Here is a 19,263-nt window from a genome sequence, read left to right on the forward strand (position 1 = left end):
AATGCTCGCGAGAATTTACGAGAGGATAAGTTGAGGGAACATGGCGACGTCTAATTTGCTAAAGGTAGGAGCCACTTTAATTCAATTACTTGTATTTAACGCTCGCTGGGGTGCTTGTCAATTATGTAGTGTAATGTTGACGTTTAGCTCTAATCTTAACAAACACTACGCTGCACACGTACGTGACTGTGCTGTCAGTGATGACTTTAGCTGGGAACTGTTAAGTTACACCTGGCTAACATTAGCTAACTATCAGTAATATAGCTGGCTACAATATAGCTATATGTGAAAGAAAAAGGCAGACACACTAGAGATGAGAAGGCACGGGGGTAGATAACGGGTAGCAGACCTATCGCTGGCTTATTCTGCGCTGAAGTTGAGTTTTAGGCTGTGCACACGTTAGCTGCAAAGCTTATGATCTGTCACTGAATGGATCAGGACCCTTCAGCTGACCAGCCCCTTCCACACATGCTAACGATCGTGGTGAATTCTGTGCAGGGAGTAAACGTTAATCCGCTGCTGCCACTTTGTTTACCATTCTGCGCCAAGCTAACAGGAATCTATGGCACAGCGGCTAATTAAATACTAAGGCATGTCGTCACGCAGAAGCACAGTGGGTGGTGACATAGCATGGGAAAAGGCGTCGCAGTTAAAACACAAGTCTCTTGCAAGGGAAACGAGCACCTGCCTGCGTATTGTGGCAGATAACTATGCCACAACATGCACGTACGAATCGCTTGCCTGAGCGCAGGTCGCGTCTTGCACTGTAATAACGTGAGAACAGCACACAATCTTTATTACTGCAGCCACAGTTTTGTCCCTTATCTTAATGCTAATATCTGGTAGAATAAACCAGGTTTGCCTCACATTACTAAATTTGATATATATTCGTCATACATTACATTATCGTTGTTATTACTTATCTACATAAAACACCTTTATTCTCTGTGTTGTTATATTTGTTGGTTCTGTTGTTAAGAATAGTTAAGTGTTGTGACTGGCATTTGGATCAAGGTTAACTTTGTGCATGGGAAATATATATTATGGTAACTTGATTTATTTTGGAAAACCAGGTTTTACCTATATTAAAGATCATAAATAGTTTAAGTCAAGGTTTTGGTTTTGTGCCTTCTGACTGTTTACAGAACAAAGGCTCCCTTCAATTTGAAGATAAATGGGACTTGATGCGTCCCATAGTACTAAAGCTCCTACGGCAGGAGTCCGTCACCAAACAACAGTGGTTTGACTTGTTTTCGTAAGTTTGCTGACACTCCACTGTATGCATCTGCTTTTAGTTTAGGCATAATAGCGAAGCGTTGCGACCAATTGCTGCATAGGTAACGCATATCTATTTGCTTCCCCAGAGACGTCCATGCTGTATGCTTATGGGACGACAAAGGACCAGCAAAGATACACCAGGCCCTCAAAGAGGACATCCTAGATTTTATCAAACAAGCACAAGCAGTAAGGCTTGAACCACACTTGTTTTTTTTCCTTAGAATATTGAAATGTTTATTGTTTTATGTCAGAGCTACATTTTAATGGTCCCACTGTCACACGCATTTTCATTTTATATATTATTTTATATGCATTTTAGATGCATAATGCCCTTAAAGCCTGTAAACTGTACTTGCAGCATCCAACGTGTCCTAATCAGCCTCTCTGTGTTTCTCACTTCTTCTCAGCGGGTGTTGAGTCACCAAGATGACACAGCATTGCTAAAGGCTTACATTGTGGAGTGGAGGAAGTTCTTCACACAGTGTGACATCTTGCCCAAGCCTTTTTGCCAGCTGGAGATCACTCTGATGGGAAAGCAAGGAAGCAGCAAAAAATCTAACATGGAGGACAGCATCGTTCGCAAGGTGAGGAGGAGCTGGAGTTCTGTAATGAGAAGAAAATGTTTTGTTATCCTCTGTTATTGTCTAACTATTTTTGCATCTGTATTCCCACTATTCAGTTAATGTTGGATACATGGAATGAGTCCATCTTCTCCAACATTAAAAACAGGCTCCAGGATAGCGCCATGAAGCTTGTGCATGCTGAGAGGCTGGGAGAGGCCTTTGACTCTCAGCTGGTCATCGGGGTGCGGGAGTCCTACGGTGAGAAACCATAACAAAGGTCATTTACACCCTGAGAGACTTACTGTACAGAAGGATTTCCTTTTAGATTTCCTAAGAGAAATACTTTTGCTTAACAAAAACATCAGCATAGAAGAATAGTTGCATTGCTGGACAGTCCCCTCAGCATACCTTGCATGCATGGTGTTCTGAACAAAACAGGTTTTTACACAAATGTAATTTCCATGTGAACAGTTTTCAACAGCTTGAAGGTAAATAAGATTATTATCAGTAAAGTCACCCTGTTTTCCTTCTCTGAGCAGTGAACCTGTGCTCCAACCCTGATGACAAGCTGCAGATTTACCGGGACAACTTTGAGAAAGCATACATGGATTCTACTGAGAGGTTCTATAGAACTCAGGCACCTGCCTACCTCCAGCAAAATGGGGTTCAAAACTATATGAAATATGTGAGTATGAGTAATCTGTGTATGTAAATGAACTATCTAGAGTTTATGTGTATGAAATCTGGAGTGGAATAAAGCTACATAACTTATAAATAATAGTTAAGTCTAGTATAACTCTGTTTGCACCAGGCTGATTCAAAGCTGAGGGAGGAGGAGAAACGTGCGCTGCGATACCTGGAGACAAGGCGTGACTGTAACTCTGTACAAGCAGTGAGTTTTCACTTTGTGCTACTTTACCGATAGTTTTTTTTTTTACACAAATACTGCTGTTATTTTCAATATGTTTTTAAAGTTTTAATGAATTTATCAATTTACTGTCAATCTCATATTCCCCGTGTTTTTTTTCCTTTATTTTCTAGTTAATGGAGTGTTGTGTCAATGCACTGGTAACGTCATTTAAGGAGACCATCTTAGCTGAGTGTCCAGGCATGATCAAACGAAATGAGACAGAGAGTGAGTACGGCAGGACTGCTCCCACCAAGGGCTCAGCCAGCTCAGGTTTGCACCAGGAAATAGCCCTGACCAAACCTTCTTGTCCAGCTTGAATATCCATGTGATTCCACCACTCTTCCTATGTCTTTATGTGTAATGGGAAATTGTTGTAGTAGTGTAAAGATTTGCAGTGAGCTGACACTGAAATGATCAATAACTTTTTTGAGCAAATGTAAGTGTTCTGAGGGGTTTAAATTATATATACAAAAACTTTACTGGTGATCACAACCCAGTCTAACCAGTGTCAATCACTCTCAGTCTGGTGAAAGTTTACTTTCTTTGTAAGGGTTTGTAAAATGTTTGAAGTGTACAGTAGATGACTGCTGGGTCATCCTCCCCTATGACCCACAGTCCGTATTCATCTAATGAATGGTAACTCTGCTCTGCCCGTTCTGCAGAGTTGCATCTGATGTTCTCGCTCATGGACAAAGTACCTAGCGGTATCGAGCCCATGCTGAAGGACTTGGAGGAGCACATCATGAGCGCTGGCCTGGCTGACATGGTGGCGTCAGCTGAGACAATCACCTCTGTGAGTGTCACTGCATCATAAACGTTTCATAAATTAATTATAGATTTACAAAGTTTTACATAGTCAAACAAGGAACTGTCTAATTTTGATTCTCAAACCTAATGCAGACATAAAATACAAATGTTACTACTAAGGACCCCTTCTTAATTTATCAATCATTTTGTATGGGTCAGTTGAATGAAAACGCAGAAAAGCAGTTGAAAAGGCACAGAAATAAAAGCTTCTTAGCTGATGTTGAATTTGTTATTTTGCCAAAATGAAGTTTTCTCAGTGTTAACAGTGTTTAATATCCATCCTATTAATCACTAACCTGCTACGTGTGACAGGATTCAGAGAAATATGTGGAGCAGCTCCTGACCTTGTTCAACCGCTTTAGTCGTCTGGTAAAAGAAGCCTTTCAGGACGACCCGCGCTTCCTGACAGCTAGAGACAAAGTGAGCTCTGACTTTTGCCACTCGTGATTGTAGGGTTCACTTATTGGGGTATTTAATAACTTTATCTTTTATACCTCTTCACAGGCGTACAAAGCTGTTGTGAATGATGCTACTATATTCAAATTAGAGCTTCCTATGAAACAGAAAGGGTAAGAAGGTCTTGTCTAGAATTCAGCATTTAATGTGAAAGATAAAGGCAGTAATTTGTGACTAGACTTTTCCTTTCTCTGCTGTTTTTACAGGGTAGGTCTGAAAACACAACCAGAGTCCAAGTGTCCAGAGCTGCTGGCCAACTACTGTGACATGCTCTTGAGGAAGACTCCACTTAGCAAAAAGCTCACCTCTGAAGAAATAGAGGCCAAGCTCAAAGAAGTGGTATGTTTCTTGTTATTTGAATAGTCACTGACTCATTCAAACCGTACCCAACCCAATCCTGACTGGCCCAAAGCCATTCTCAGCCGTCACTGTGCAAACTGTAAGGTACAGTTCGTCAAAAGTTCAAAGCTCAGACCTCAGTTCAACTGGGGACTTTTTACTGGTCTTAAAAAGGGCCATTTACTTAAAAATCCCTGTGCATTGTGAGCGAGCAGACATCTGACACACTCTTTCTTTCTCACTTACAGTACTGACCAGCATGGGCACAAAGACACCCATTTGTAATCAGCAATAACCTTTGTGTTCCTTCACAGCTGCTTGTCCTGAAGTATGTCCAGAACAAAGATGTGTTCATGCGCTACCACAAAGCCCATCTAACCCGCCGGCTCATCCTGGACATCTCTGCTGACAGTGAGATAGAAGAGAACATGGTGGAGTGGCTCAGGGTAAGAACTGGGCGGATGAGACAGAGCGGGTTCTGTAGCATGGACTGTTTATTTTACATTCTACTAATCTGAAACAGAATGTAGATTAAAGACAAATCAGCACAAAATTCATTGTCACCTTTAGAAACTCTACTGTGTTACTTTCACAGGAAGTAGGGATGCCAGCTGACTATGTCAATAAACTGGCGAGAATGTTTCAAGATATCAAGGTGTCAGAGGACCTCAACCAGTCATTTAAGGAAATGCATAAACATAACAAACTTGCTTTACCAGGTAAGAGCAGTGAGACTTGAGTGCATCTCACTACAACCACTAAATACTTAGCATTCTTGCTTACTACACTACTTGATAAGTAATTGTTAAAATGATCTTAGATTAATTAAATCACTAAGTCAGTTGTTCTTGTGTATTCTTTTGCAGCCGACTCTGTCAACATTAAGATCCTGAATGCTGGCGCCTGGTCGAGGAGCAGCGAGAAGGTTTTCGTTTCTCTTCCTACAGAACTGGAGGATTTGATACCAGAGGTAGAAGACTTCTATAAAAAGAACCACAGCGGCAGGAAGCTTCACTGGCATCACCTCATGTCTAACGGCATTGTGAGTGTAAACGATCACACACTCACATAAATCTAGCTACTGCAGCTACACGATTACATCGCTTTAGTTAGGTCGTCTTCCTGTAATTTACAATTAGACTTTACTGAAGTAAATATTTTGAAAGTAAATGATGGATTTTTGTCAAGTATTTTAGGTTAAATTCTAAACATTTTCTAACAAATTCCCAATGAAATCCAAATTTTTTGAACTTTCCTTACTTAGTTACACGTTGTTCGTCTGTCCCATTCAATCCTCTACTCTTGTCTTGTCTACCTTGTCATCCACTCCCCTGTCTTTCATTTATCCAGATAACATTTAAGAATGAAGTCGGCCAGTATGACCTGGAGGTGACCACCTTTCAGCTTGCTGTGTTGTTTGCCTGGAACCAGAGACCGAGGGAGAGGATCAGTTTTGAAAACCTCAAATTAGCCACTGAACTACCGGACGCAGAGCTACGACGCACACTCTGGGTAAAGACAGTGCAGATGTTAAATGAGTTCAGTGTTATGAGACAAAAGAGGAGGATAAAACTGGAACTTTGGCTCCGTCAGGGCTCTGTCTTAACCAGCACACCTTCTTCCATATTCCCAGTCTCTGGTGGCATTTCCCAAACTCAAGCGGCAGGTATTATTGTATGACCCAGGGGTGTCTTCACCCAAAGACTTTGCAGAGGGAACGCTGTTCTTCGTCAACCAGGACTTTTCTCTCATGTAAGTAACATTTCGCCATTACGTCAAAGACAATATGGTCAGTTTGACTTTTGTTTTCCAGCTCATCAGCATAGAAATTTAAAGGAATGCGAAGTTTAAATCAAGTCTTAAACTAAGACATATGATCTGAATATAGAATGTCTGAAACCTTTTAGAAGAAGCTACATAAATTAGGGTTCCTGTACTTGTTAATCAATCGGAGGGCATTGTTTTTCAGAAAAAACTCAAAGGTTCAGAAACGGGGGAAGATTAATCTGATTGGTCGGCTGCAACTCACCACAGAGCGAATGAGAGAGGAGGAGAATGAGGGCATTGTCCAGCTCAGGATACTAAGAACACAGGTATGGAGATGAGCTCACAGCATGTGTGTAGGGGAAGGTGCTGCTGTTCTGTCTTCTGATGTGCAACACCTACTGTGAATAAATGTTAGTCTTCCATTTCCCATCATGACCTTTGGACAGAGATCACAGATTTTCTTTGTAAACTCTCACGTTACAGTGTTTGTATTATTTTCTGTTTATCTTTGTGTTTCCCACGTCCAGGAGGCCATAATCCAGATCATGAAGATGAGAAAGCGCATTAACAACGCCCAGCTGCAGACAGAGCTGGTAGAGATTCTAAAGAACATGTTTTTACCACAGAAGAAGATGATTAAAGAGCAAATCGAATGGCTGATAGATCACAAGTACATAAAGCGGGATGAGACTGATATAAACACTTTCATCTACATGGCATAGCACAGCACAATACTGCACAGCACACAAGGATGACTTGTCCTGACTGGTTACAGTGGATCAGGCCTGATGAACACTAGAATACTTCCAGGCTCCCAGTCCTCTATAAAATAAATCCAGACTTGTGCAGGAAGGCATGAATTTAAGATTAAGACCTATTTTTAGAAAGTGGAACTTCCTGCATTAAAGTTGTACAAAGAAAAAAAGAAGCTGCAGTTGGAGTCTGCACCAGGTGGTTGTAACTGTTTTTAGTTGGAGGGGTTTTCTTTGCTGTTCAGATGAAGTTAGTAATCGTTCTTGGTCTGTTTTTGATGCCATGGTGTGTCATCTGGGCAGCTACATCAACACTCCTGTTCAATGCTTGTGCAAGTCCACAGACGTGTTGACAGGAAACGCCGAAGCACTTTGGATATCCACTGTCTGCAGTCCTGTTTTATTATACATCAAGTCCAGACCATCTGAATCTCCACTCAATGGCAAAGCTGCTTTAACCAATGAGTTGGTTTATCGTGAAGACTCTGATGCTGTCGTGACTCTCTACAGTCGAAGCTAAAGTGATCAAGAACTAAATCCAGACGCCCCAGTTGTATAAAGAGCCAGATAAGCACTTCATAGTTTACAGACTGAAGCAGACAGCAAAGCAGAGTCGATTCCACAACAGAATGTGGGGGGGGGGGGAAAGCATATTGCTATAATCCAGATTCCATCTCCGTTAACTATATATATATCGAAGGGAGAGAGCTGATGTTGGAATTCAAACACAACCTCGGCTCATTTTGTTTGTGAAAGCCCTCTTTTCTGCAGAAAGCCTAAGAAAAGAGGCTGAGGTCAGTATTAAACATGGTAAATACTACAATTCAGAGCAAAGAGGGGGCGTACCATGAGAAGCGAATAATGAATGGTTAAATAAACAGCACCTTATTTTAAAACACTGTGTCATTTATACAGTACACTTGCGGAGGATTGATGGCACTCCTCTGTTGAGTGATAAATTCCTGCTGGAGAGCCAGTTAATTTGGCATAAAGATGTAAAGGGAGAAAAAGTCACAAATCAGCTCCTTTCCAAATAAATTACCAGCGAATAACAGCATTCTCATGATAAATGTTTGTTCACCTGTGGATGGATGTTAACTCTCTCTCAGGCGACAAGAGCAGTAGCGGCTGGCCAGTAGATGGTGCCAGAGCAGTGCTGCGTTTATGTTGTACTGGAGCTATGAACCTAATAAATGAGCATAAATGGATGTTTTCTCTTTCCAAAACAGTGTCTGGACATTCTTATTGTTCTAGATGTGATTCAGTTTGTGCTTCTACTGTGTAATTATTTAATACTGTATGCATTTTATATATTATAACCCTTAGCCCAAAACAATTAAAACACTTTAAATTTTAAATTTTGCAATTAAGAACAAACTGTTGAATATCTCTTGTCATTTTTTTTTATTTAATGTTTGTCACTGAAAACCCTTTGAATTGTTCAGAAACATAAGAAATATGCTAAACATCAAATTATATCAGTTTTAGTATATTTAACTAGATAGCGTCAAATAGATAGAAATTCAATTTCATGTATTTTTTATTTAATGAAATGAGAACATAAAACAAAATGTGGTGTTTAAAAGTTACACAAATTGTAGGCAGTACTGACACAATTGGAAAGCTTTAATTAGATGCATAGTTTTCTTAATTACAGGGCTGCATCCTCTCGTATGTGTGACAGAGAGGATTACAGCAGGCCTGTAGGTTTAGCGCAAGCTCAGTCCGCAGCATCCTCACTTACACCATCTCCTCCGGACTAGTGAGGACCACTGTCATGCCCCAGAGTGGAAAACCAAGTGCTTCCTGTCCGTACTTTCAAAATAAATCGATTGTTGCGTTTGCACAGTTGTACACACGCATGTGGTTTGAAAAGAATGGGATGAAGAAGCTGTGGAAATTAATGTTTCCTTTAAATTTGTACTCTAAATAATATAATAATTTATTGTTAAACAAAAAATGTAAATTTTCGTCAAAACTGCAGTTTACGAACATCTATGTACAGTAATTTGATACTTTACCAGCTAACTTGACTTTAACAAACTAGCATTAGCAACGCTGACTAGCATCACAGCTACTTGGTTAGCTATAATTGCAGCCTAATTATGGGTCAAGATAAGCTGGCAGGTGAGTAGTTGGTAAATCACTGTAAGCTTTCTTCTTAGTACAAACCACATTTAACATTCAACAACATAGTTAACTGTAAGTGCCACCAGAGCAAAGAAATCCAAACTTACCGCACAAAGCACAGATCAAACCGTAAGAAGATGGTGTGTTCAAGTGCACTGGGGATTTCTGCTCTTCCACTACAAATTTCATACAACTTTAGGTCAGCGCGACATATTCTGTTATTTATACTGTTCAACTCGTTGTGTAAAAGCTAGGTCAAATATTTAATAATTAAACATTTGGTCAGATACATCTTTTTTACTTATATTGGTAATAACATTGCGATTTTGCTTGTATGATTAGCTACATTTCACCAAACAATCTATGGATGAAAAATTATAGCATCTTCACACTTTCATAATTGATAATCGGGTTCATATTATCATGAAACGTATTGTACTTTTATTTCGAAGTGGAGAGGACGTAGTTTTCTGCTCGCCCCCCTCCTCATCCGCTCCTCGGCAGCTTGACGCTGCTCGGACGAGATGAAGAGGGGAGAGAGGCGCTCCAGCAGCGGACCGGAGAGAGCGCGGTGAGGAAACCCAGCAGCCCCAAGAGAGTGAGCCCGGCTGGACCCCGGAGGAGGACCCCGGAGAGAGCCACGCTGCCACGGGAGAGGCCTCCGTTCAGGTAAACGTGCAACGAAACCGGTTCATTCTGCATTGCCCATGCAGACAGGTGTATTTTGAAGGGATGATGGAGAGGCGGCGGTCGGAGAGCCGCACGAGACGGATTGTTAAATCTCAGGAGATCCGAGATCCCATTAGTAACTCGCCGCGGTCGAGTGGTTTTGCTGCCCGGGGTTGCAGAGGCGCAGACGGGGGGTGGGGGTGAGGCTGGGCGGACGTATTCATCGAAACGCCGTATTGTACCAGCGCGAAACGGGCTGCGCGCTTCTACTTTGCGCATAAATAGCGGCACAAGCGCGATATATCGGAGCCGCTTGTGCGTGTGCGCTGCTGAGCTCGTTTTCCTATTCAGCGCAGCACTCGGCCGTTAATTGGTTGTGACAACGGCGGGGCTCAGAATACAGCGTTCACGACGCGCGAGATACTGCTTTTAATCTGGATGCAAAGCGGCGATGGAGCCACAGTTGCAGCGAATCTGCGGGGAAGCCACATCCGACAATAGCATCGATGGAGCGTTCGGACAGAGGTGTATCACTAAACTGAGTTTAATAACGCTAGATGCTGCTGCTTCAAACATAATGAGGGATTCTTCATTTTTTAATACCCTCTCCTTAAAGCTTTTCTAAGTTCTGGTGTTTGTTGGCGTCTGATGGACTTTCTGGAGGCTGTGGAGCCCGTTTCACTCCATACCAGGAGTAGTAAATTAATAATTTCAGATGTGTGTTATTCTGCAGCGCACCAAGAGGAGGGTGATTTTACTGTACATTTATAGTCCGCCCATGCAAACGCCCCACTTTAGGCTACCTGCCAGGTGTAATGGCCCTAAAAGTGTCTTCTGACTACTGGGCACTGGGGATTTCCTCGGCTCCCAAACCATAATAACAGTTGTAACAGATTTTGACAGTTATAATATTCAAAATTTTCAAATTTTTGTTATCGAATAAACACTCTGTGGTTTCGGGCTTGCCCCTTTTTGTTTGAATGTTTTGAAGGTTGGTGCCTGTCAACTGGGTTAGATTGGGCAGATCACAATGCTGGGAGGCTGGGAGGATGGGAGGATGGGATAGCCCTCCTCCCAGGGAGGGAGTGGATGAAGGATGCTGTGGTGCTCCCTCTCTCTCTCTCTCGCTCTCTCTCTCTCCACCACTGTGGTATACTGGTGCATTAGCGCTCCCCGTTCCTATAATCAGTCTGTCAGCAGACTCGCTCAGACCTGCCCACCGGCACCTGAACGCCCTCGTCCCTGATCCCTGTCAAATCTGTTGCCGCCTGCAACAGATTATAATGAGGGAACGAAGTGTTTTTATTGACAACAAATACCATAAGGTGTAAATCACATGGTTTGACCGTTTAATCCTGCAGCATCATTCAGTGTTTTACAATAATAATGTTATGTGTCTCCACTGAACAGACACTTCGGGCCTCCAGTAGCTGCACATTAGACCTGCACCACACTCTTGAACCTCACATCATCCCACATCGTCCACTGTAGTAGATTTGCATTAGGGTCAGTTTGCTGCTGCATCGCCTGTCCAGTACACCCTACTGAGTTGGAGCTGGCAGACAGCCACTCTGGTATCGCCCTGCAGCATTATTCATTTCAATAAATTTTGGAATTTAATTTTCCCCGCTTTGATGGCCTGCCTCAGTTTCAATAGGCCACAACATACTTTCAAAGTAATATTTTGTAGCGCCAGCATGTTTTTTTTCTTTCTAACTGACAAGTTGTTAATCCGACAGTACAAATGCCCGCGTCTAGTACACGCGAGGGACTAGCCTGGTGCAGATGTGTTCTCGCATACTGGAAAGACTCCATTTTAGCTGAGGGGAAGCACCTGCAGAGTGTGTAACAGGCATGAAAGCGCACGTACAGCCGTCAGGTGAGCTGCGCAACAACACTAGGAGCTATCAGTGCGCACACTTGCTCGCTGCGATTCCTCAGGACAGTGAGCAGACTCTTCTCACATATGGGGTTAATCCAATATTACACCGGCTTGGCAGTATCAGACCGGGGTAATGTCCATTTAATGTCCAGTCCAACTGCTCCTGACATTTATTGTTATCAGATGCAGCTGCTGCAGGTAACGTCTATATGCTTTCAGGACTGCGGTACATGTTATCTCCTTGGTCTGGAGGAGATAACAGAGCTTACTGTCTGACTCCCGCATCCACACTGAGCATCAGTATTGACATCGTCACTCTGGAGGAACTCTTGAGCCCGGAGTCGGGAAGACTAACATGGCCACATCATTCCCAGGATAAAAGCAGTCGCTAGAAAGCCGTGGAGCTCGTCGTGATTGTAGCTGAAGAGCATGTGGTTTGCTTAGTGTTGCAGTCAGTGACACTGGAGCTGCTGCTGCCTACATGTACTTCACCGACCTGTGCAGTAATAAGATCAGGCTCTATCTGTAGGGTTTATGCTGAATCATCTCTCTGACACCTTTAGTACCTTCCGCCAGTTAATCAAACCACTGCATTACGGCCATTGAGCCGTCCGTAGCACTCTAGTTAGTTCTTTGGGTGAAATTACAATTGACAAACTTGGGGAACGGCAGGCTGAATAATTCAATGCACACCACTGGGCTGCACGGCGCTGCAGATATTGAAGGACCTCGGTCGCCTCATAAAATATTGATTGGCTGGTATAGGCAGTTTAAAAAAAAACTTTGCTTAGATTATGTAATTAATATGCTGGAAAGCCACAAGCGGCACATGGCTTGAAACACTGCACTGTTTCCTCCTAAACACAATTCCTTTTCTATGTTGGCATGCTGGATGTGTTAATCTACAAGCCAGAGTCCATCAGCATCGTTCTCCAGCTCGTGAGCGCTCCTCTCTCTGGTTTACACCTGTAACGAGCTGTCTGTGGATTCATGGAGGCGGCGCCGCTGGCCGCCTGCAGAGGCCACGCGACGGCCCGGTTCTCCCCAACGCAGTCACGCGCCAAGACACCGGGCCATCTGTCAGGTTTCGCTTCCAACAGCGACCTCCTCGTCCCACCAGGAAAACACTCAGCCAAGAGTCAGCTACCTTGTTAATTGGTCTGAACTAAAGTTAGTGGCTATTGTGTTTACTTTAGCTTTGAATCACCAGATCTGTGCATTTGTTTTAACATCCAGTCAATGGTGGGTTCAGATTCTCCTCAAGTCTGCAGCACGAACAGGATTTCTCTAAATGTCAGTACACGCTGGGTCTGGATGCCGTTAGAATAATGATTTGTGGTTCGTCTGATTTCATTTAGCTCCTGTTGTCCTTTTAAACTTTCTGTTCACTTTTCCGCTGCATATCAAAGTCACAGAGCTTCACTGGAAGGCGAACAGGTCAGCGCTGCTTAATTAAAAACAGTTAAATTTAATGGTGCTGCTTGGCTGCAATATAGCATTAAAAGTTCAACTGGATTTGTCTTTATTACTCTGCTTTATTGCAGATTAAACAGTTGTTGTATATCATTAATGTTTTATATGTTTTCTAATTCACTTTCAATTTTTAAATTGTTGCTCTAAACTACACATCACTTTCTTAAATCACTGATTAATTGTTTGTGTTGTGGTATTGATCGTTTCCTCAGTAGCCCTCCTACTTTGCCCCCGCCCTGGCTCACCGGTCCCTCTGTGCCCTGCTGGCACTGAAATGATCAATGTGCACATCGCTCCTTCAGTGTATATCAGTGATAATTAGGCCCTTGAGGATATTGGTGAATTGACACATGAATCGTTATGATGCAAAGAATTCAGTCTGTGCTCAAGGCAGACGTTGACATTGACCATTGACTTTCTACTTGGTCTAAGAACACTTACTGTTGAGGTGATGAAGGTACTCCAGTGTGTGTGTGTGTGTGTGTGTGTGTGTGTGTGTGTGTGTGTGTGTGTGTGTGTGTGTGTGTGTGTGTGTGTGTGTGTGTCGCTGTCTAGATCTTAGACCTGACTGGCTTCCCTTGCTGTCGCCCCGGTTCTGATCCTCAGGGCTGCAGTATGTTCACTTCAGTGAAGGCCTTTGAGGGGCAGCAGTACTCCACCCTAAAGAGGCAGTGCTTGCAGAGTGGCCTGCTCTTTGAGGACCCCCGCTTCCCGGCCACAGACGACTCCCTTTTCCACCAAGGCAACAGAATTGGACGTGTGGTCTGGAAGAGACCTCGGGTAAGTTGGTTTGTGCAGTAAGAGTGTTTCAAGTGATGAATGTTTTTGGTTTAAGGCCGCTAATTGAGCCTAGAGCCATTATCAGACCTCATAGTGCTTATCGGTATAGCACATCTAATGGCTTTCCCAGTGTCTGGGACAAAATGGCAATTATTGGAGTGCTGAGTGACGCCAACCTTGAATTTTATGTAGAACTGGAAAACAGACTTCTTTCCAAAGTCCTAAGATATGGGGGTTGTGTTTGTAGGCTTTAAGAGACAGTATAAACACAGAGCAGCCAGTATTAGAAACACAAGTCCGACGCCTTAATGATGTCAGTAATCAACACACAGAGTTTCTTGCTGTTAACATAAACACCAGGACATTTTTAATCTTCACAGCAGAGCTGCTGCTTCTTCTCAGTCCCCCAGCAGAAATCTGTCATTATGGCGAATCTGGCGTACAGTAAATGCTGGGGCGTAATTGGCACCGAGGGCTCCGTGATGTGAACGCTTTGAAAGGTGCAGAGTATGATGACCCACTGCGTGACTAATCATTTATAATTTACTAGATATCACCATGTCAGTAATTATTAACCACTGGCCCGTGTCACTTTTTGTTCCCCTTGTGTTGGCATCACATGTTTTTGGCATGTCGTGATTAATTAATTATTGCAATTAATAATGCAACTGCCCGGCAATGCAGAGGGATGCGAGCGTCAGAGGTGCAGTGGTGTCTGTAGTTAGCTGGTCTTATAATGGGATGGAGTTACATATTTGCAGAACACAGATTTTAAATACACCTTCATAAGAAGTTGATGCTGATCAAAGCTGCAGCATGAAGTTCAGAGATGCTCCATTGAGGCATTTTGGCTAATTCTCATGACAAATAGAATAATAGCAGTGTTTATGCCGTTGTTGATAATACGCTAGTCTCCGTACTGCATGTTGTGATTCGGTGGCTGACGGTATCAGACGTAGGCCTCAGCATTCGGAGAGCTGACCCTCCTGCCGTCCTTATTCCCCTTACGCAGCAGGCTGTGGTTCTGGGTGTAGTAACCTCCTTCTGCATGTGTGCCACTGCAGTGACAGCCAGCGTGCATCGCCATGGAAACTGGGTCACAGAGATTATATGTTTTGGTCGGCGCTGATGTCAGTCATGCAGACGGAAATCTGGGAGAAGTCAAGAGGAGAGGAAACAGGAGGAGCACCCCTTTCATTTTTGCCAGGACATAATTTGCGTCTTCGCAGTCACGGTTTAACTCAGCATTTTTCAAGATTTAAAGATATTTACGAAGCCACCACAGCACAGTCAGTGTCTCTTACAGCTTTAAAAGACTGGAAACTGTTTCTTGTTTAAACCCTCTTGCTGTGTTTGGCAAGAACACGTTTCTATTCACACTATTCTAACACCTTTTGAACTGGGTGACGTCTGCTGCAAATCCATCAGCTGACATCAGCTGCAAAATCTGGGACTTCTACAATTTCCTTCTATAATTGGTCAACAACAACCACAGACACTTCCGCAGTCGGTCACTGATGGAGGAAAAATTGTCTCAACCACAGTCCCCAGTGTTAAGTACAGTATGTTTATCACCTGCAAAGCTTCATTTCTGTTTTGATGTTATGTTACAGGCACAAGACAAGGGCTCATACAGTAGGTTGCCAAATCTGATCTGTTTACTTTCATGGGAGCGTAAAGGAATGTGTACAAAGTCGTGATGATGGAGCATGAAGCGTCAGGGTTGATAGGTTAAAATGATCCTGGAGCTGTTTTACATCTGACAGCCAGGCTGCTCTGGGTGTGAGGTTGTGCTATCACTGTCAGGGTGAGGGTTCGCAGACCCCCCCCCCCCCCCCCCCACACACACACACACAGACACCGAGCGCTGCTCAGCACGGCGTTATCCCTGCTCAGATGCATCGAGGTGATATTTATGGCTCCAGTGAAGTCCCAGTGGCGGAGCGTGCGAACATGAGGCGTGAGCTCTTAAAATGTCTCTGTCGGTGTCACAGCGTCTTCTCTTTCTACCCGTCTCCTGGTCTGGACGGGTCTTATTCACACCTTTGTGCATTGCACCATAATGATGGAAAGTTCCTGGTGATTGCACTGAAGCCAAAACATTGACAGCACTTCATATGAAGACAACATGGTAATAAATATGTTTATATGTTGTACTTGTCACGCCAGCAGGCTTTCATGAAAATGCACTGCTGGTTTCCTCAGCTTAGTATTTTAAATTTACTGCTCTTGGCTTGTTGTGTGTGTACGTACTGTGTGACTGATGGTTCCTCCCACAGGCCGATGGATGGTGCTGAGGAGGCCTATAAAGCTGGTTGAAAGGTTCTCAGTAGCAGGGTAAATGATTAGGCTGTGCTCAGCCACAATATTCACATTACTTCAGTGTGTGTAAGCCAGGCAGGGATCAATACTCTATTACTCCTCCACCTGAGACCTGAGCCAGTCCCTGGACTGCAGGCCTTCGCAGGGAACCCTCGCTGCGTTTCAGGCAATCAATGCTGTTGCGGACAGTAAAAAAAACATGATTAGAGATCTTAACTCTGGCCCTGGTCAGACGTGGTTCCACAAATCGACATTTAAGCACTGTGTCACGTGCCAATTTGAATGTGCGGTAAGCACTTGGGTGCTGGTGTGTGTGAGGTGAGAGAGGCGGGTGGACACTGCAGGCCCCCAGCGAGCACTGCAGTGGCCTCTGCTTCTGATTATAAGTTGGCTTTTGCAGACTCAGGGAATTACTGACCTCTGCTGTGTCCTGTGTGTGTGTGTGTGTGTGTGTGTGTGTGTGTGTGTGTGTGTGTGTGTGTGTGTGTGTGTGTGTGTGTGTGTGTGTGTGTGTGTGTGTGTGTGTGTGTGTATACTTTTGTTTCCCACACTTCAACATGTGCTGGTATGTGTATGCAGTGCACATTATGCATAAATACATTTAAATACTGTATACTGTTTATTCAACAAACAGTCAAATCCCCAATTATTCATCCGCTGGAGAAAAGCATTGAATTCTAGCATCAAAGAGGCTAGAAAATTTGGCACCGGCTGCTGGTGACTGCAACAACGGCCACTAATTTATGTTGTTATGTTTCATCTCTCTCTGAAAACCAGGTGTGTGAGTATTGACCAAGGCGCTGACCGGCCACCAGCCTCTAAAGCAGAGAGCAGAATGAGCACACCCAGACTCTGCAGGCTGTTCGCTTTATTGCTTTGAGCTGCAGTAGAGCAATAACCGAGCGTGACATGACGGTCTAAATGAAAGGTTTGCAGTTTCTGCCGTTAACTAACAAAACCCATGAAGAATTTGTAATTCCTGTCTGGATATTTAAGTAAACAGTTGTTCTTTTACAATATGTGATGCAGTGATGAAGCCCGGCCAGAACCTCACTCCCATGTGAGTGAGGTTCTGTACAGGCAGAACCGCACACGCAGCTGAGCATCGTACTGGTAGCGGTTATATTACACACCTTGCAGCAGAAGATGAAGCTCATCCGCAGCCACAGGAAGCATGGCTTCACAAACGCATAGCACCCTCCCACACTTGGGTAGCAGATCAGCAGACGTGGGTGCAGAAGAACAGATGGAAACCAGGGCCTCAAAGTTTTGATTCTACGAATAACTCATTCATTGAGTAAAGTCTGAGCCTTTCAACTTTCAACCTGCAGGGATTGAGTTCAATTAGGTTTCAACATGTAATAGACACTCATACAAAAAACAATATATTTTCTCTTGCCTGCCTCAGCTTTAAGTCCCTGTGATCGATAATGGTTTCCTGTCTTTTGGCTTTAAGGAGCTGTGTGAGGACCCTCATCTGTTTGTAGATGGCATTAGTGCACATGACCTCCACCAGGGACAGCTGGGCAACTGCTGGTTTGTGGCGGCATGCTCCAGTCTGGCCTCCAGAGAGTCTCTGTGGCAAAAGGTAAGTGCCTGTGTTGCATGTGTGTTTATTTAATTTCTTTGGCTTGGAAGAAAACACACCCTTCAGACAGGTCTGGGTGGCTCGATTGGTTATATTTATGCCAAACGTGCATGTTTCATTGCTTTAGAAGGAAGGTTTCATGAAGGATGAGCCACTATTTTTTACACCTTGGAGATGGATCCGCTAGAGAGATTCACTGCAGGAAATGTTTCACCCTCAAAGTAATGAATGAAAAAAGGAACTCCTCATCTTCTAAACCATAATGTTTTCATATTAAGTGTCTATTAGGAGCCATAATGATAAGCAGTAAACACCAGAGGACTCATTACAGCAGCACAACACCTCGCTGGTCTCTACAGGCTCCATGAGTTAGTGGAAGCCTGATTGGTGGGAGTCTCCCAGGACAGACAGGAAGCAATGTGTCTTGATGGATGTGCTGACTTTTGCCTGTCCTGAATGAACTCACACAGAAAAAACAGATCTGATTATGAAATTAGTAGCGATTATTAAAAATTCTTTCACACTTAATAATAAATTACAGCACTGATATGTTAACATTGGCACCACAAACTACCTGTTATCAGCTTCAGACTGAAGCTATTGTTGTTCTATTAACAGAACTACCTTTTAATCGAATCAAGTTAAACCTCGGGCTTCGGGTGTCAGGATTATTGTAAAATGTTCTTTGGCTTCCGTCTTGACAACGGAAACAAATGATTAGAGCTCTAATGAGATTTGAAACCAGACGCCTTGGCCTGTTCCAGCGAAAAGGCTGCATTGTGACAGACACCACGCTCAGACAGTGTGTGCACAAACTGGCATATTTTTACAGCATCGTCCACACTGGTCACTCACTGTTCTTCTCTGTCTGTTGAATTGTATCAGCGTGATATGGATTCACTTCTAGCTGCAGGTAAATAAATACTGTAAGTTACAGGTTCACTTCCTATGACAGTCCGTGGGTCATTGCTTTAGACTTTAGGCTTCAGATGCTACAGTATGTGCAGTAACTGGTGTCTGCCTTTGAAGAATAATCAAAGCAAATGTCAGTTGGCTGTTGGCGACTATCTCTACTTCCTCTAAGAGCAAAACAGTCCTATGTCTCACAGGGACCCTGTTCCCCAGTCAAACCGAGCGCTTGCACTTCAAAACATTATCAGTTTGTCTTTTATTTCCTGCTTGCTAATTACCCACTAGTTGCCTTTTCTTTCTCTTCTATTTGATCCATGGAAAGGCTGATATGTTAGCGTAATGTCTTCCTATGATGATGATCAGTCAGTGACCCGTCATACATTGGCAATGATTGGCTTTCCAGTGGGTGAGATTGGTTTAATTGAGGCTCTTGAGATCGTGCAGCGATAGACTTTCTTTTTTTCTTTCTACAGCGATTCCAGGGCTTCGCTGGAAAGTTGGTTTCGTTCTTTGCTCCGACAAGAAAGGAGCCTAATGCCTCGTGACATCTCGGTTATTTCCTTTTCTCTCACACTTCACGTGGCATGTGTCGTCTGATTCACAGTCACTGTTTTATCCCCCGTGGCAGCGCGAAG

The 19,263-nt window shown here is 43.5% G+C and overlaps 2 protein-coding genes and 1 long non-coding RNA gene across 4 annotated transcripts in view; 2 read left to right on the forward strand and 1 right to left on the reverse strand.

The window, feature by feature from the left end:
* On the forward strand, window positions 1-7,512 carry LOC114868955 (cullin-5-like). 2 transcript variants are annotated; one of them, XM_029172650.2, is made up of 19 exons: window positions 1-64; window positions 1,146-1,255; window positions 1,365-1,464; window positions 1,686-1,862; window positions 1,958-2,099; window positions 2,381-2,526; window positions 2,653-2,733; window positions 2,883-3,021; window positions 3,414-3,544; window positions 3,871-3,978; window positions 4,063-4,127; window positions 4,221-4,353; window positions 4,668-4,799; window positions 4,949-5,072; window positions 5,220-5,395; window positions 5,704-5,865; window positions 5,987-6,105; window positions 6,323-6,446; window positions 6,648-7,512. In XM_029172650.2, the coding sequence occupies exons 1-19, from the start codon at window positions 41-43 to the stop codon at window positions 6,840-6,842; spliced, it is 2,388 nt and encodes a 795-aa protein (XP_029028483.1). In that variant the 5' UTR covers window positions 1-40; the 3' UTR covers window positions 6,843-7,512. The 2 variants fall into 2 exon arrangements, with proteins under 2 accessions (XP_029028483.1, XP_029028484.1); XM_029172651.2 differs by having other exon boundaries at window positions 2,883-2,976.
* LOC121202710 (uncharacterized) lies at window positions 1,744-9,177 on the reverse strand. The gene is made up of 3 exons (XR_005898545.2): window positions 9,110-9,177; window positions 1,972-2,094; window positions 1,744-1,881 (listed from the first exon to the last, which is right to left on the reverse strand). It is a non-coding gene; the product is annotated as an uncharacterized LOC121202710 (long non-coding RNA).
* The window catches only part of capn5b (calpain 5b), a 24,486-nt gene continuing 13,998 nt past the window's right edge, over window positions 8,776-19,263 (forward strand). The window contains exons 1-4 of the mRNA XM_055502072.1: window positions 8,776-8,999; window positions 9,455-9,671; window positions 13,633-13,806; window positions 17,585-17,716. Coding sequence (XP_055358047.1) covers window positions 13,642-13,806; window positions 17,585-17,716 — 297 coding nt within the window. The 5' untranslated portion in view covers window positions 8,776-8,999; window positions 9,455-9,671; window positions 13,633-13,641. The remainder of the gene's footprint in view (window positions 9,000-9,454; window positions 9,672-13,632; window positions 13,807-17,584; window positions 17,717-19,263) is intronic.

This window comes from Betta splendens, chromosome 14, assembly GCF_900634795.4.
Source record: "Betta splendens chromosome 14, fBetSpl5.4, whole genome shotgun sequence".
In the NCBI taxonomy this organism is placed as follows: domain Eukaryota; kingdom Metazoa; phylum Chordata; class Actinopteri; order Anabantiformes; family Osphronemidae; genus Betta; species Betta splendens.

Coding starts and splice junctions, on each gene's coding strand:
- LOC114868955 (XM_029172650.2), top strand. CDS start 41: ATGGCGACGTCTAATTTGCTAAAG. Junction 1,465..1,685: donor TTATCAAACAAGCACAAGCA/GTAAGGCTTGAA, acceptor ACTTCTTCTCAG/CGGGTGTTGAGTCACCAAGA. Junction 2,734..2,882: donor ACTGTAACTCTGTACAAGCA/GTGAGTTTTCAC, acceptor TTTATTTTCTAG/TTAATGGAGTGTTGTGTCAA.